At 41.5% G+C, this 15,167-nt stretch overlaps 1 protein-coding gene across 4 annotated transcripts in view; it reads right to left on the reverse strand.

The window, feature by feature from the left end:
* Positions 1-1,282: 1,282 nt before the first annotated feature.
* Positions 1,283-15,167, reverse strand: part of arhgap10 (Rho GTPase activating protein 10) — a 51,094-nt gene continuing 37,209 nt past the window's right edge. Inside the window, exons 20-23 of one of the 4 annotated variants that reach the window (XM_013274129.3) lie at positions 12,874-13,039; positions 7,689-7,790; positions 6,174-6,265; positions 1,283-2,798 (exon numbers count right to left, since the gene is read on the reverse strand). In XM_013274129.3, the coding sequence (XP_013129583.1) occupies positions 2,710-2,798; positions 6,174-6,265; positions 7,689-7,790; positions 12,874-13,039 (449 nt within the window). In that variant the 3' untranslated portion in view covers positions 1,283-2,709. The remainder of the gene's footprint in view (positions 2,799-6,173; positions 6,266-7,688; positions 7,791-12,873; positions 13,040-15,167) is intronic. The other 3 variants (XM_013274130.3, XM_005469858.4, XM_013274131.3) reach the window with 3 other exon arrangements.

Raw genomic sequence — 15,167 nt, forward strand, 5'->3', positions numbered from 1 at the left:
TGTATACATCACCCCAGTCTGATGCACACTGATGAATAATGCATGCACAGGTAGGCTGACCTCAATCTTAAGTGGCAGTGGAGGGCAGCTCAACAAGCCTCAAATATGAGAAACCCATCGCTGTTCCTATTCAACAATTTCACACAATGACGAGAACTAATAAATGAATGGAGCTTAATTGATTTTGAAACTACTAGAGCCTCAATGAATCACTGGCTGAGGCGGCAGGGAGCAGAGATGAGCCTAAATACTACTGAGAGAGAGATAGGTAGGCAGATCGTTGCAGCATGGCATGCTTTCTGACTGACAGTCCAAAGCAGAGTGTGAGAGGCAGGCAGGGCGCACGTCTATGATTCAGCAGTATTCTGGTGGAGGGAAGATGATGAAGAGCCATAGGAGTGGGTGGCAGTGGTGGTGGCGGTTGTGGTAGTTGAGGGACTATTGTGCCCATCTCATTAGCTCTGCCTCATTTCATAATGTTAACGTTACATTTGCTTCAGGGGGGCTGGTGGACATGTGTCACCCACCAAAACCACAGCTAAAAACCTTTAGCATTTCTTTAAATGGACAAAGCCTGCATGTGTTTACGCTGCTAAACAGCGCATCAGCCCGCTCACTGGAGGCCTGAGTGTAGCAGGGGGTGCACTGATGGTAATTATGTAACGGAGGCCGAAGCTCTGGGTCTGGAGGCCATTTGGTGTGTTAATTACACAGATGTAGTCTAAGAATTAACATGCGTGAGGCTGAGATGTTAATGGATCAGGGAGTGTTGGGGTGGGGGTGAGGGGGATGGGGGGTGGATTAGTGTGTTTTTCCTCCATAAAAGATTAACATCTATTTTTAATCCCTTTATGGAAAGTTATTTTGGAAGTAGCTTTTAGTCGGAGGGGCCCAGCGTAGGTCAATATAAAGAGGAAGGCTTACATTACACTACAGGGTTCAGTGTATGTGAAGTGGCTGCAGGATGAATCCACATTTCATCATTTTATTCTTAGACTCTGTGGGAAACTGGGAGCCTTTTCAGTGACACAAGGGATGAATCAGCAAAAAAACACACACGTTTCACATTAATAAAGCTGCACATTTCCCAGACAAAGATCTAAACAGCAAACATTCGTTATAACTCTCAGTCGGCACAATACGGCCATGAAATGTGTGTCGTTTAATAGGCTGTTGTGAGATTAGTCCAATCATTAAAGAAACTGTTAAAGACCTCAATCAGTAAAAAAAATAAATAAAAATCAATTATTGTATTTTTTCATGACAAGAATACGCAATGCAGTGAAAGAACAAAAATAGATATCTTTATTTGTTTAACATTGATCAAGAAGTTACCCAAAGGTAAATTTTTAAAAAAAAAGAGAGAGAGAGAGAAAAGCCAAGAACCTTTACAAACGTCATAAATCATTGTCTTAAATTATTGTAACCTCAGCTGCAAACACAAACAATCAGCTGAACCAAAGCTCTCAGACAAATTAAAGTGTTTCGCTGAACAGCTGAGGGATAAAATGTATTATGGTGTGCGCACATGCTAAAACCAAATCTAAATGACAACCTAAAAAAACCCATCCATTACTTAGAGGAGTAAATATACTTGGTCGTAACTCTTTAGGGCTTTGAAAACTCGAAGGATGCGAAACGGTAAAAATATTTTAAAGTACTGCATTTCATGGTCTTGCTCACAATAAAACACACTTCCGATAAGTTATAAAAGTCCAATAACTAATAAAAGTCCAAATTCAGACTTTGTGGGAGTGTCTCATTCCTTTGCTCTGAAGAACCTGAGTAACGTTGAACCAAACGGAGGATTTCAGAAGAAAAACACTTGGCTTCGATCACCTGCCGAAATCGACTGTGGCTGATTGTCAGATGTTAGTGTTTAACCCAACAGGCTCCATCGGGTGGCTAAGAGGCGTTTCTGAAAAAGGAGTGCGGCAGCAACGATACGGCACTGTAAATTAAAATGAAAAAAAAGAAAGAAGAAGAACAAAACAAAACGTGCAATCAATGCGCCAATTACACAAAATACAATTACATCAGCAGTGTGGCTCCTTTTGGATGTCTAGCTATTCTTAAAAGAACAGAACATCGCAAAATGGTATAGATGAAAAGTTCGTCTAATCGTTTTCATACATACCCGTACGCATGTTTACACCGGGTGCTTTGACTGTGAAGGCACAAAGGGTATCTCAAACAAATTTGCGTGGATCAATGTCAAGGGCCATGAGGGGTTGTGAGGGGGTCAAATGTTACAGTGGTTTTGAGTGCTGACATTCTACTTTTTGGTTTCTGAGGATCACCCTTTGACTTTGAGCTCATGGATACCATGTATAACAGGGCAGAGGGCGCTCAGAGAGACGCTTCTCCTCTGGTTCTGCTAAGTTCCTTGGATAGAGGCTACAGCATCTTCATATACAGCAGAGCACTGGAAGTGCAATCCCATTTTGCAATTACAACGGTCAAAAATCAGGTGAACACTTGGCTAAAATGAACAAACACATAAACATGCTTGCAAATGCATTGTAAAGTCTACTTGCCAGCAACAAACAAACAAACAAACAAAAATGCACCAATAACATCATATGGTGTTGTCATTACTGATTGAGGAAATTCAGGGCTTCGATTGAACGAGGCTATCGAGGCACGTGCATCTTCCCATACTTCCCTTGGTGAACGTGATGAAATGTCCATAAATATTTCCTTTTGGTTCTACAGCATCTCCACATAGTTTTCAGGGATGAGGCCCCTCTTCCCCTCCAGCTCCCCCTCCAGCCAGCCCGGCTCCCTCGACTGGGTCACTGCAAGAGAGGACACAGTGTCACCGACGGGGGGGAACAACAGCATGGGAGGGGATGAGGTTGGGAGAGAGACAGAGGACACTGGGCCTCCAGTGAGTACACTGTTAGAGAGTGAGGAGGGCAGAGGTTTAAAGGAGGATACAGCGATTATTCAGTTACAATAAACTACACTGTGACCCTGTTAGCAGGACAGATATGTCAGAAAGCAAATCCCAGGCTGCCTCGGAACATAAAAAAAAAGGCCTAATATTTACTTTAAGTCCAGTGGTCATTTTGTTTTTATTTGGCCCTTTTAGTTTAGTCATTTTACTCAAAACTGAAAGAAATAAGAACTTAAAAAACAAAAAAAACTTTCATATGGGGATAGACAAGTTAAGTCACTGCCAAAACCTCAAAGCAAAACGGAGCCCGTTTTTAGAAGGCTGCCTAAATTGAAATAGAAACTAATATCTCACTTTTTCCTGGAACAGAATGGGAATTTCAAAGAAAATTGTTGCGATCTCTGCGACATTTTCGACATTTAGTATCTGACGTCACCTTGCCATACAGATTTATCTGTTGAATTGTGGTGGTATTAAATGAAGTGCGTAATGAGTGGTGTAACAGTTAGTTCTGAAAAGGGAAGCAAATGCAGAGGAGCTTTAAACCTATGTTTGTTAAACCAGCAGTCCCCAATCCCCGGGCCACGGACCGTGAGTCGTTTGGTACCGGGCCGCGAGAGTTGAGGCTCAGGTGTGAAATTCATGGTTTTCAGGGTTTTTTGCGTTATTTTTTAATCATTTTTATCATTAACTTGGTTTCCCTGAGTCTTTTCCTGTGTGTTATGAATAAATCTTCTTTTTTTTGGTAACAGTACTGGTTTTATTTTTTTTATTGTATTTGTCCGCGACACCTTAAAGGCCAGACCCTGAAAATATTGTCCGACATGAACCGGTCCGTAGCACAAAAAAGGTTGGTGACCGATGAGCTGAACGACCAGCAGGAGGCGACTCATGCGGCTAGAAAAAAAAAAGCCCAGCTAAATAAAAGTCCATGAAAACATGGCTCTCAGGTCTCTTACTCTGTGACTTGAGTGAGCATTTTGCTGATGAGGTTATGGACCCAATCCCTCATGTCAGCTCTTGTTAAAAACAACATGACATTCATTTTTAAATCATAGCACCATTTCAAACTGAGCGCATTGCAAAAAAGCGACAAGAAATTCAAAATTTTCCAGATGCAGACTTGCTCTGTAACATATACACTTTAAACCCGTTGCATTTTTGCAAAAAATGAGTTTTTAAAAAATGCACTGTGAAAAAAATTAAGCTGACATTAAGTGATGATGAGCTGGTCCTGATGTTTCTGCACAAGAACAGGAAGAAACTAAGATTCTGGGTTTATTCATTTTTCAGGAGAAGACAGCAGGGAGAATTTGGTTTGATCCAAGAGTTGAAGCTGTATCACGGTAGACGAAGCTTGAAGGTGTATTATATATATAAAAGACACACTGAACCTCCAACCAGTTAACAAGTGGTTTCTGGTAGCTGTTTACCAACACTTGATGAAATCAGTTGCAAGGAAGGTGTTGCACCAAAAACCTGCTTGTGATCATGTTAGTCTCTAGCAGGTTGTTGCCCTTAGTGTGCACTGGCTAACTACTAGCAAAGTCGCAGTAAAACTTGGAAAAAGTGCAATACAAACTGGAAACAGAAAATGTTGCCTTCAAAATAAAAGCAGAGAGTAGTTGCAGATATGCCGGGCATGTTCCATGCAAGCCACCAGTCACCACAGCAATCTGTTAGCAACTAACACAATCGCAAGGAAGTCAAGGGAACACACATTTTCCACTCACAACCATCCGTTGCCAGATGGTCATGGACTGATCTCTGTGTCACTGGGGCCTTATTTACCTGACTGTACACTGTGACACATCCAAAATGGCAGATAAGTTAATGTCACGTGTTTAGCAGTCACGTGACTGAAAAACTGCAATAAAACTCAGAGGACGAGAACAATTTCAATCGTACTCATGCTTTTAAAATAATGCTAAAATGTGTTCAAAATATAGAAACATGGAACACAAAGAAAAGTTCTGCAAAAACTTTCTGCTGGAAAGATAAAACAAACTGGACATAACTCCAGTTCTTTTTAGTGTGAATGTAGCCCCCCCTTCACCACCACTGACTGTGTGGGTTGGCTAGAGGGGGGTCAAGTCTTCAGGCTTTCATGGCCATAGCCACCCCATGTCTCCGCCCCTGGGACCTGTCTTCCAATGCAAGGACTGTTGTTAAAGGGCTGTTTGCATCCACTATGGTTTGAACTGGTATATATTTTATAGTACAATGGAACAACAAAAAAAACTTTAGGTCTCTAAGGTGGCTAAGAATCGAAGAGAATAAATTATAAGCAAATAAGAAATGCAGATATGTTCTGCTAATTTTAAGGGTTAGGAAACATCAATATATGTCAACTTTGTCTTCACACATATGCACAGACTTGGTAAAGAGTCAGACCTCTTGACCTTCTGCACATCTGCTATGCTCCAGCTCTGACTTAAGACCACAAATACATTTAGAAATAGAAGTGCAGCAAAATGTCAAGGGTTTTGAAGACACAGCAAGTAGATGTTTAGTTGATTAAAACCTCGGCACGTAACATTTATGTAACAATGTCAGTCGCTTCCTTTGAAGCCAGATTAAGTGCTGAAGGACACACAGATAGTAAACAAAGCTGTACTGAATGTGCCCAAACTTTCTCAACAGGATAACTGGAGATTTATGTTAAAATCCAAAAGAAACAACTTCAACAAAATAGTTATTTAAAATGTGAGAAAAATAAAACAGGCTCCAGAGTATGGTTTAATCTGACTTTTAAAAATGATTACTTTCTTAATACTTATAAATCCACTTTCTATTAAATTAAACGTTGCTACTGCAATCATGTTTTGAATTGCATATACTCCTCACACCAATACTAAAATACAGATGCACACATTGCAAACAGTGCAAAAATGTAATGCTACGTAATCACAACAACCAATAAATTCTTGGGTCATATCAAAAGCATCTCCACAAGCAGGTTTGCTTGTACATAATTCAGTATATACACTTTATACTATCTGTGTCTCATAAAGGAGGGTTCTGACAAAAATATAAAAAATAGGGACTCGAAAAATCCTCATTTCCCCTATGAGTGATTAAAGCTCAGTTGAGCTTCGTCTCAGAGACACCACAGACCAAATCTGTGTCTCCTGCGCAGCCCTCCCCGTTCTCCCCCCTCCTTGTCTCATCTCTCTGTTCAATTGAAGATCAGATTGGCTGTTCGGTTTTCCTCCAAATCCAATATGCCAGGGCTGGTTCTGAGTGAGCGACTGGTGTAGGCGATAACACTTACCACCGTTGAATATGTCGCCGACGTGGAAGGAGAGCTCAGAGTCGTGCTCAGCCTCACATGGGTACACTGCCCTGGCTTTCCTGCCGGTGACACTGAAAAATGAAGGCAATCAGTGAGCTGGCGGAGCTTTGGGAAGGATTACCGCACAGTTCAATCTGGGCCCGGGGCCTGCTTGTTCATTCACTCACTAGCCTGAAACAGCAGAAATGGGCCAGGTTGGAAAATAAGAAAAAAAGTACTGAGAGAGGAGCTGGGCCACTACACAGCCTTGTCTTGCCCTATCTCTAGTCTAGACAGTCCAAGGAGCGAGTCAAAACACAGCTACAAGCACGTGTGCGTGTGTGTGTGTGCTCAGACACAATGGGATGCAGCACTGTTTGCAGCAGATTTTGTACAGCCAAAAAGGAAAGCACACATCAGGTCTGCGCAGCAGACAACCATCTATGGTGAGATAATTAAAAAGTAGCAGGGGGATTCTAAAGTAGGTTTGCACACAAACACAGGTAGAAAAGAAATCTCCCTCCGCAGCGCTTCGGCTTTTAAATTCCCATTTGTGAGCTCAGAAGCTGCATTTTAAATCAGCCCGATGTAAAAGAGCGCCGTCAAAGAAACCATATTCATCGCACCGCAAAGGTTAGTAAAAAGACGTATTTATGCCATTCGGTTGGCAAAAACATAAAAACCGTCTCCACAGAAAGCTTGTTTTGCCCACCATTGCAAAGTGTTATCTCGAACGCCAGCAACATTACCATGTAGAAATTGTGCCTTCAACGCACGATGCCCTGATAAATATTTCATATTCTTTCTGCAGAGAGGCAACAATGTAGGATGAGAAAGGAGAAAGAAGATATACAAACTGAAAAAAGTTTGTGGTCACAGAGTTGTCAATACAACAATGCTCAGCCAAGTTCCTGAATTCAGAAGAATTTTGGAAGAATGCACTCATGTGGAACCGCATTTGGAAAAACGAAGACTTTTATTTCGATGAAAACAACATTGATGGATTGCCCATAGAATTACCACGCTGTTTGCATACTCCTCAGCAACATCTGAAGGCACTGAAAATGAACTGAGCATTTATTTGGAGGCAGGCAGGGCAATTGATCAGTGCAATGGGCTGACTGCGTGCACAGTCCCATCCACTTCTCTCAAGGTACCATTTGAGGCTTGACAAAGGAGAAGGTTGCTGCTATGGCCGATGCTTGTGTGGCATTCAATTCCTCAAAGGTAACCAAATCACAGAAAGAGTGAACAACATTAAAAAGAAAAAGAAGGGAAATATTTGATGTGAAAAGCTGCGCTGATGCTAGACCATTGAGACACGCAAGATAAGACCAGCGAGTTAGTAACGGAGGAAGTGATTTAAAACAGGAAAAGAGAGTGAAAGAATTTTTCCGCATGACATTCAAACATGATGCGAGCGTGATAGTGAACAATTCAGACAAAACAGCAAGGAAGAGAGGCCAACTGCAATTACAAAATTAGAGAGGAAACTAGCAAAGAGCCCTGTCTTACCTTTCCTCTTGCCTTTCTTTGTCAGAAGTAGCCTTGGTAGCAGCAGTTTGACTCTCTCCTGACGATCCAGGAGCAGAGCAGGAGGCTGCTGCTGTGCCAGATCTGCAAATAAAACAGAGCAGCTTAGTCACCACAGATTCCACGGTGTAGTCTACTGACTGAAATTATGGTCAGCATTATGTCACCCATCGGTTTCCCTCTTTGGATCTTTGGATTTTTAGCCGCTGACAACTTGTTTTTTGAACACTAAGAGAAAGGGGTGTTACTGACTGGAATGTTGCACAATTTATAGTTTATTTAACTGTTAATTTAACCATAAATGACAAAATGAAACATTTAGACTTAGAATTAGCATTTAGTGAGGTCATAAATCAAAAGAGAAGTAGGCTCATGTAACCACACGCTTCTGTACAATCACTTTGTTTTGCAACTAGAAGAGTCACCCCCTGCTGGCCATCAAAAAGAATGCAGATTAAGGCTAAGGACATCTTACACATAGAGTAATGTTGAAATACTACAGTATAGCATGTGGTCATATTTCCATCAAAACAACACAATACCAGCATTAATGTTCTTGTGTATTCACACGTAGCGTTTGTCATTAAACTACTCCCCCTGCTTTCTACATAAAAACAAAATTGTACACCCTGGTCTTGACTTGCCGAATTGAACTGAACTGAGAATCTAAAGTTAAAAAAATTATATTTTTTCACCCTCAATAAACACGAAGCAAAGATTTTAATATAAATGCAATTGAAATATACGAACTCAAAGGTTTATTTATTCAAATGCAATTTTTTTTGTAAGGAAAATGTGCTTGGTATAAACTAAACATATACCAATCAATTAAATTTTATTTCACCAGATTCCATTAAATATAACATTTATATATACAATATAGCAAAATCACAAGGAAAATTTAAATTAGTTAACGTCACCATTTTGAGCTGATTTTTGTGTGTGTACCCAGTGAAGATGTTCTCAAGCCATTATGCGTTTCTTTTCTTGGTAAAACCTGTGCCTACAGTAGTGTGCTCAGGTTCTGCACAGTCACACGTTGACTGTAGTTTTATCTGTTGTGGTAGTAGCTGTGCTTTAAACTCGTTGTCAGGGCCAACAAGTCTATGGCCGACCTGAAGGACTGAGGTAGGGGTCCTGATAAAGGGAGAGTGCAGCAGAGGAGAGCAGGAGTCTCAGCCAGGCATCCCTCTGTGCTCCATGCCTGCCCCAGGGCCAGTGCTAATACAGCACATAATGAGCAAATTGCTCCTAGCTGCCGCTCCCATAGAGACGTTAATAAAGGCAATTAGAGGGAGCAGCTGGGGAGGGGCTGGAGGTTGAGAGGATGTTGTGAATAGTGGTTACGTTGGCACTAGCAGGGGTGGGGGGAGAGATAGCCTTAAGGGAGAACATGGTTGGGGATGTTATGTGGACATAGGTGGAGGTGAACACAACGCTGTGCTCACGTTTTCGTCCCACGCCACCCCCTCGCCCCCCGTAGCTGCTTTCTTCCCTCATTTCTTCCCCTGTTTCTCTCAGTGCTCTTGTCCATCCCCAGCGGTGGCTGTTCTGTTTGGGCCTGGCCTGACTGTGGGTGATTTATAGCTCTGCAGCAGTGTGGGGCCACTGTGGTGCTCAGCTGCTCCACATCAGCATGGGGGACAGTGCGCTGCAGTGCAGCAAATCCACTCATTAACCTGGTCCCAGGCACAACCACTGTCCGCCTGGGTCGAAGCCAAAAGAGAGGAGAGCCGAGGAGCGCCAACACTTGACCCACCAGCAGGTGAACTCACTCACCTACACGCCATATCCAAAATTAGATGATATTGAAAGGAGAAAATGTGAACATCCACATATTTCAGAAAAGTTAACTGATCTGTCTGACTGTTTCTCACTGCTGGGAAGAGGATTATGCAGCTCTGTGAAGATCTTTAAAATAAACAGATATCTAAATAATAATAACAGAATAAACAGTTAGGGAAATCAGGAACGCCACATGGCTGCCCTAGAAACTTGTTAAATGCACCAGAGGTAAATGGATTTATCCAAAAATTGCTTTCACAATTACAGCTAAGCCAAAGCGAGGGAAATCGTTTGCCGTTTCTCTTCAGCAAAAATAGCATCGAGCATGAATTGCTCTTCGTTGTTTTTTACCCGTCACAGGCCTAGCTAAGCTTTTTCTGTAAAGATGATTAAATACAGTAAATAGGGACTTGAAAATGCAGTGCATGAAAGGCCTGGATGAAAATCCCCTTTCAGATGCCGGTAATATTTAGAGTTTTCTTTAAGAGTATTAAGTTTCAAGTTGTGAGGATGTGCATGTATATTATATTGAGCAGAGGGCATACTGTAAAAACTAAAGGGCATCATTATATCAAACTCAAACAATATTGCAAACACGGAATTTCAAAGTGAACGGCACCTGGAGGTCTTCTGGTTTATCGTTATGAACATCGGGGTTATCACGCACTGCCAGGTTAGTAGCAGGGAGAAATTCATCAACAGCAGAGGGCTGCTGCTTCTCATTACTGCAGGAATTTCAGCCTGGAGGATCCAAGCCTTGTTGATCCTGGCGTGGAGCTAACATGGGGATGAGCGGGGCTATCGACCGTCTTTCTACCAAAGGACGAAAGGCAGCGGTGGGATTTAGTACTGTTTCTAGTAGAAAGTGGGATCAGACCTATAGCTGAGCTGCTCGCCCAGCAATCTCCAGTTTGGGTGGGCAGGAAATAAGCTCTGATCCACCATTTTATGATCCACAGCTGTCTGCCAGTGGGAGGCTTGGAGGGCTGGAGGTGGGGCAGCAGCACAGAGATAGAAGGAGGCCAAAAAAAAAAAAGGCCAGAAAATGTAACCTCATTGGGCAGCACTTCGGGCAACCGAGCCGCTGGGAGAAGCTGTGAGTGAATTCAGGAAGAAGAGGAGAAATGAGGCAAGACATGGAAGTAGACAGAGAAGATAAATCGTGCCACTGCCCACAAAGAGTTACTGTATGATACAGTGAGTCAGGATGCATTTTTTTGTATGACCATGCAGATTTTTGCCATGCTGCAGGACAGAGACTAAAATATGTTGCTTTCCAGGTGCGCCTTTGAGCACGCCAGAGAGCAGATAACACATTTCTGAGAGTGGCTGGAAGTAATGTAGCAATTGCCATCCCTACTGCTCTTTTTGGCTACAACTCACGCCGAATCCCTGGGTTCCACGCCAGAGAGCTGCTGTGCTAACAGGTCTCTACCATCTCACATGCTAAGATTTATGAGCGAACAAAGCCAGGGCGACACCCTGTGACATATGGCGCAAGTCTTCATAAAGGGACAGGGGCTGCGGCTATAAGGGTAAACAAGATGAATATCTCCCCAATGTCAATACGATTTACACGGCCAACGCACGGCCACCTGTCTCCCAAACAAATAAGAGCCGAGATTTACGACCTCCTCCTGGTTGCTCCTTCCGTCCTCCAACATGATGCCACATATGTGGGAAAGCACAAAAAAATAAATAAATAAAATACCCACAGGGGAAAAAAATAGAGTTGGTTACATAAGGGCTATAGAGCCTTGTCTGTCTAATCCTGCAACTTAGAAAAAAAACAAAACATGCCTACACTCACAGGCGGGCAGGCACCCACAGAGGTCACAGAGAGAAGAATCACATTGTCCTCTGTCAAGTTGTGAGGAGGATTTGTTTTTATTTTACAACTCTTTTCAGCTGATGGAAAAGGAGAGAGGGACAGTGAATGAGGAAAAAAAAAAAACGAGTCTATTCCAAGGTGAATCTGTAGACATGACACAGCAGAGAGTCTAACATCTGCAGCATAACCCAATAATTCATCTCTCACATCAGCATTCAAGACAAGTCATAGGCTGAAAACAACAAAAAGGACCAAGGACTTAGCAGTGAGGACAGAAAGGAGAAGCCAGCGAGGGAGAGAGAGAGAGAGGCATGGCAATGCATTCCAGCTATTAATGCATTTCCCATCTAGTACAAAAGACTAATAGCAAGAACAATGGGGCTGACACTCCAATAATTAATTCCACTTTACCTTGAATAATCTGTTATTTAATTAAACTCAAAAATGGCAACTGTGTAATGTGCATTACAGGTTAGCAAACGCGTGATTCACACGAGAACTGAGATGCTCGTTTTCCACGATTCACAATGTTCAAAAATAGGTAAGTGTGCATTATTAATAATGATTGTTTTATCTTGCCAAGTATGCTTTTTGCCCAGAGTGGTAAAGAGGGAGCTGAGATCCAGCTGCTAAGTGCAGAAAAGTGCAACTGCTTCCCATGATGAATGAAAACCAAAGTGTTTACATGAATTTCCTTTTTAATAATGTCCACAGGAAGAAGTCGCTGGACTTTTGGCTTAGAGACGCTATTTTCAGGTTCTTGTTGAAATATGCGCGCTAATATTCAAAGGATTTCATTCTTCATTTTAGTCCGCAAGTGTGCATCAAAGTTACTGTCGAGCCAGATGATGCAAAACTGTAAAGCCGTGAAAGGGAATTTCAATTTTCTGTCAGCTGAGGATGACCAACGGTGCCCTGAGACAAACGCTAACATGTTGCTAAAAGATGGGCTTTTCTAAGGACATTTTCAAACTGGAAGGGGGGAGCATCGAATCCCCGATGGTCTGATTAAACTACACCGGCTTGAACTGGAACACAAAAAAACTCAAATCCAATTGTTTTAATGGAAGACTTCTGCTCCAAAAACACTAACAAGAGACTAAAAAGAATATGAATACACATAAGAACAGGTACTCACAGAACCACAGTAACCACATCAATACAAAATGCAAGTGAATAAAAAGCCTACAATTAAAATAATGTACTTCTCTCTTATTTGTAGTTTGCCTTTTCCTCTGAATCATCCCCTACACTTCTGAGAAGTTCAGCGATTCATATCTTAAATTAATCAATACATTAAGTGACAGGAAATTGGCCCAAAGTCTGATTACCAGACTAACAGCTGTGCTTTGGAAGCAAAGACCAGTTAATTAGAAAACACTCTAATCAAACATTAGTTATTAAAAACAGAGTTTACCTTTGAGAATGGGATAACTTGACGTGAAGCACTACTAATTTGAAATCATTTTCATCTGTGCCCTGTTAGCTGAAGATCTCACCTCACAAACATGCATTCTGACATATCGATTTGAGACTTCGTGAAGAACTCACCCGGAGTTGCTGCCTGAGGAGAGGCTGGCATTAAGAGGGACGTGGTCACTCTTCTCCATATTCACCTCTGAGGCCGAGGCTGATGATGACTGCGATGATACAGATTCATTGCTTCCCATCGATGTCTCATCTGGAGCTGGGCTGGAACCGTCTCCCACTGCTGACATTGGAATAAACAATTAACACGTGTTTGTTTGAGTTAATTACATCTTTTTAAATAATTTTAGTCGACGGTAAAAGGTTCAGTCTGCTCAAGCTCGCCGACGATAAAACAGCGGAATAATTTATCAACACATGAAAACAATGCTGCATCAACAAGGGACTTTGTAAATCAAACTGCTGTCAAAGCAGGCGAGACTTACAACCAAGTTTGTGTTGTTCGTAGTGTTACACTTGTGAAGTCATAGACAGGAACCTAAGAGACAGCTGGGAGAGCCGAGCTCTTGTTTTTCACTTTTACTGTGAAGTAAAGATTGTGCTTTTAGGAGATGAGGGAGGCACAAAAGGATAAATGTAAAAAAAACCAAAAAAAAAAAAAACCCCACAAAACAAAACCAATAAATACAACATTTATCTTTCCCCCAATAAATACATCAATTATGAAAATGTCTAAGAACTGGCTTTATGTACAGTACAGTGATAAACTCTTGAGCCACCCTCATTTCTTTATATTTTGCTAATAAAATAGGAAATATGTGCAGTGATTTATTGAAACATGTGCAAACATACATGGAAGTACAATATATAGGCCAAAAACAGAGTTTGTACAATTCTAATGAACTTGAAAGTCAATATTTGGTACAAACACAGCCTGATCTTTCTTAGGCAGCTGCTTCAGGAATAGTTCTCCAGGCTTCTTGAAGGACATTCAAAGCTCTTCTTTGGATGTTGGCTGCTGGCACTGTTCTCTCAAGATGATCCCACACTGCTTCAATAATATTGAGGCCCGAGCTCTGGGGAGGCCAATCGATGACCAACAGTGTTACACTGTGAGTTTTTCTATCCAAGTATGCTTTTACTGCACCGGCAGTCTGTTTGGGATGATTGTCATGCTGAAAAATGAAGCTGTTGTTGTTACAACTTGCTTCCTATACACAGCACTAGATGTGAGCAGAAAATTTCTGCTAGCCTACTGTTCAAGTTTTTGGTTTAGAGGTGGAAACCCATCAAAAGAAAGTTTGCTTAGAAGGTGGTGATGCCAGGATATAAATCTGGTTGTAAGAGACAGAAGATGGCCTGAGGGTCTGCACCAAAGATTAATTTGAACTGTAAATCATGCAAAGCTTCTCTAGTGGAGTCCAAGAATTAAAAAAAAAATCTATTGATTAAACTTTAGACCACTTTATAATGAGTTCAATTTATTTTATGTATTATTATATCATTGTATCAACAGATTTTGACAGTACATCTTTTGTAAAGTGCTCACACCCAACAGTAATAAACTGGCAGCTAAATCTTTAGCACCTTTTACATTTTAATTAAATCAGTAACAAACATGCAAGTGATCTGTAATCATCTTGAGGATAAGAGCCTTGTAAACTGTAGTTGTTGGAAAGCTTCCTGACACAAATACTCTGATTAATGCACCTCTCTACACATGGTGTGCCGTCACATCTGCGCGGATATCAGACACCCAGCACGGCACGTAGACTCATAAGAAGAGTCACACGCATACATAAACACTGCTCTCTCTTACCCACTTCAGCATTCTTAAATTGCTTTTACTCTTATTATGTGGGACCCATATAAAAGACACAAAGGTTAAAAAAGGATTATGCCTTTCATCCCTGATATTAAAATACCCCACAGTAAAAGCTAGCACAAGGGAGACAAAGAGAGGCAATCTGGTAAGCAGATTTAGACTCCTTTGGTATTGTAGAGGGGGGGAAGGATTTAACTGGCTGTGGATCAGAAACTGCTAGAGTTAGAGTGTTTGGGTCAGTGGGTCAGGTGACCAGCTCTCCTGATGTACCAGAGTGGGACTCTCTTATGCTGCAGTCTCCCAGTCAATCTTTAGAGAAAGTAAATTTTTAAGTAAACAAAAACACAGAAAAGTCCCAGATGCAAATCCCTTCAAACAGTATTACAGAAAGAAGGTGATTAAGTTCAGTGTGTCATCTGTAGACACTGTTATTCTGCATAGCACTCATAAGGGAACAGACAAAGTGAGTGATTTAGAGCTCAGCAGGGATCAGCGGTAAATACACTTAGTTGCCAGTTTATTTGTTACACCTACCTCAAACTAATGGATACTAATATTGTTGCATGAATGCATCCGACAGTGATAATGTTTA

The sequence above is a fragment of the Oreochromis niloticus genome, linkage group LG6, assembly GCF_001858045.2.
Source record: "Oreochromis niloticus isolate F11D_XX linkage group LG6, O_niloticus_UMD_NMBU, whole genome shotgun sequence".
Taxonomy (NCBI): domain Eukaryota; kingdom Metazoa; phylum Chordata; class Actinopteri; order Cichliformes; family Cichlidae; genus Oreochromis; species Oreochromis niloticus.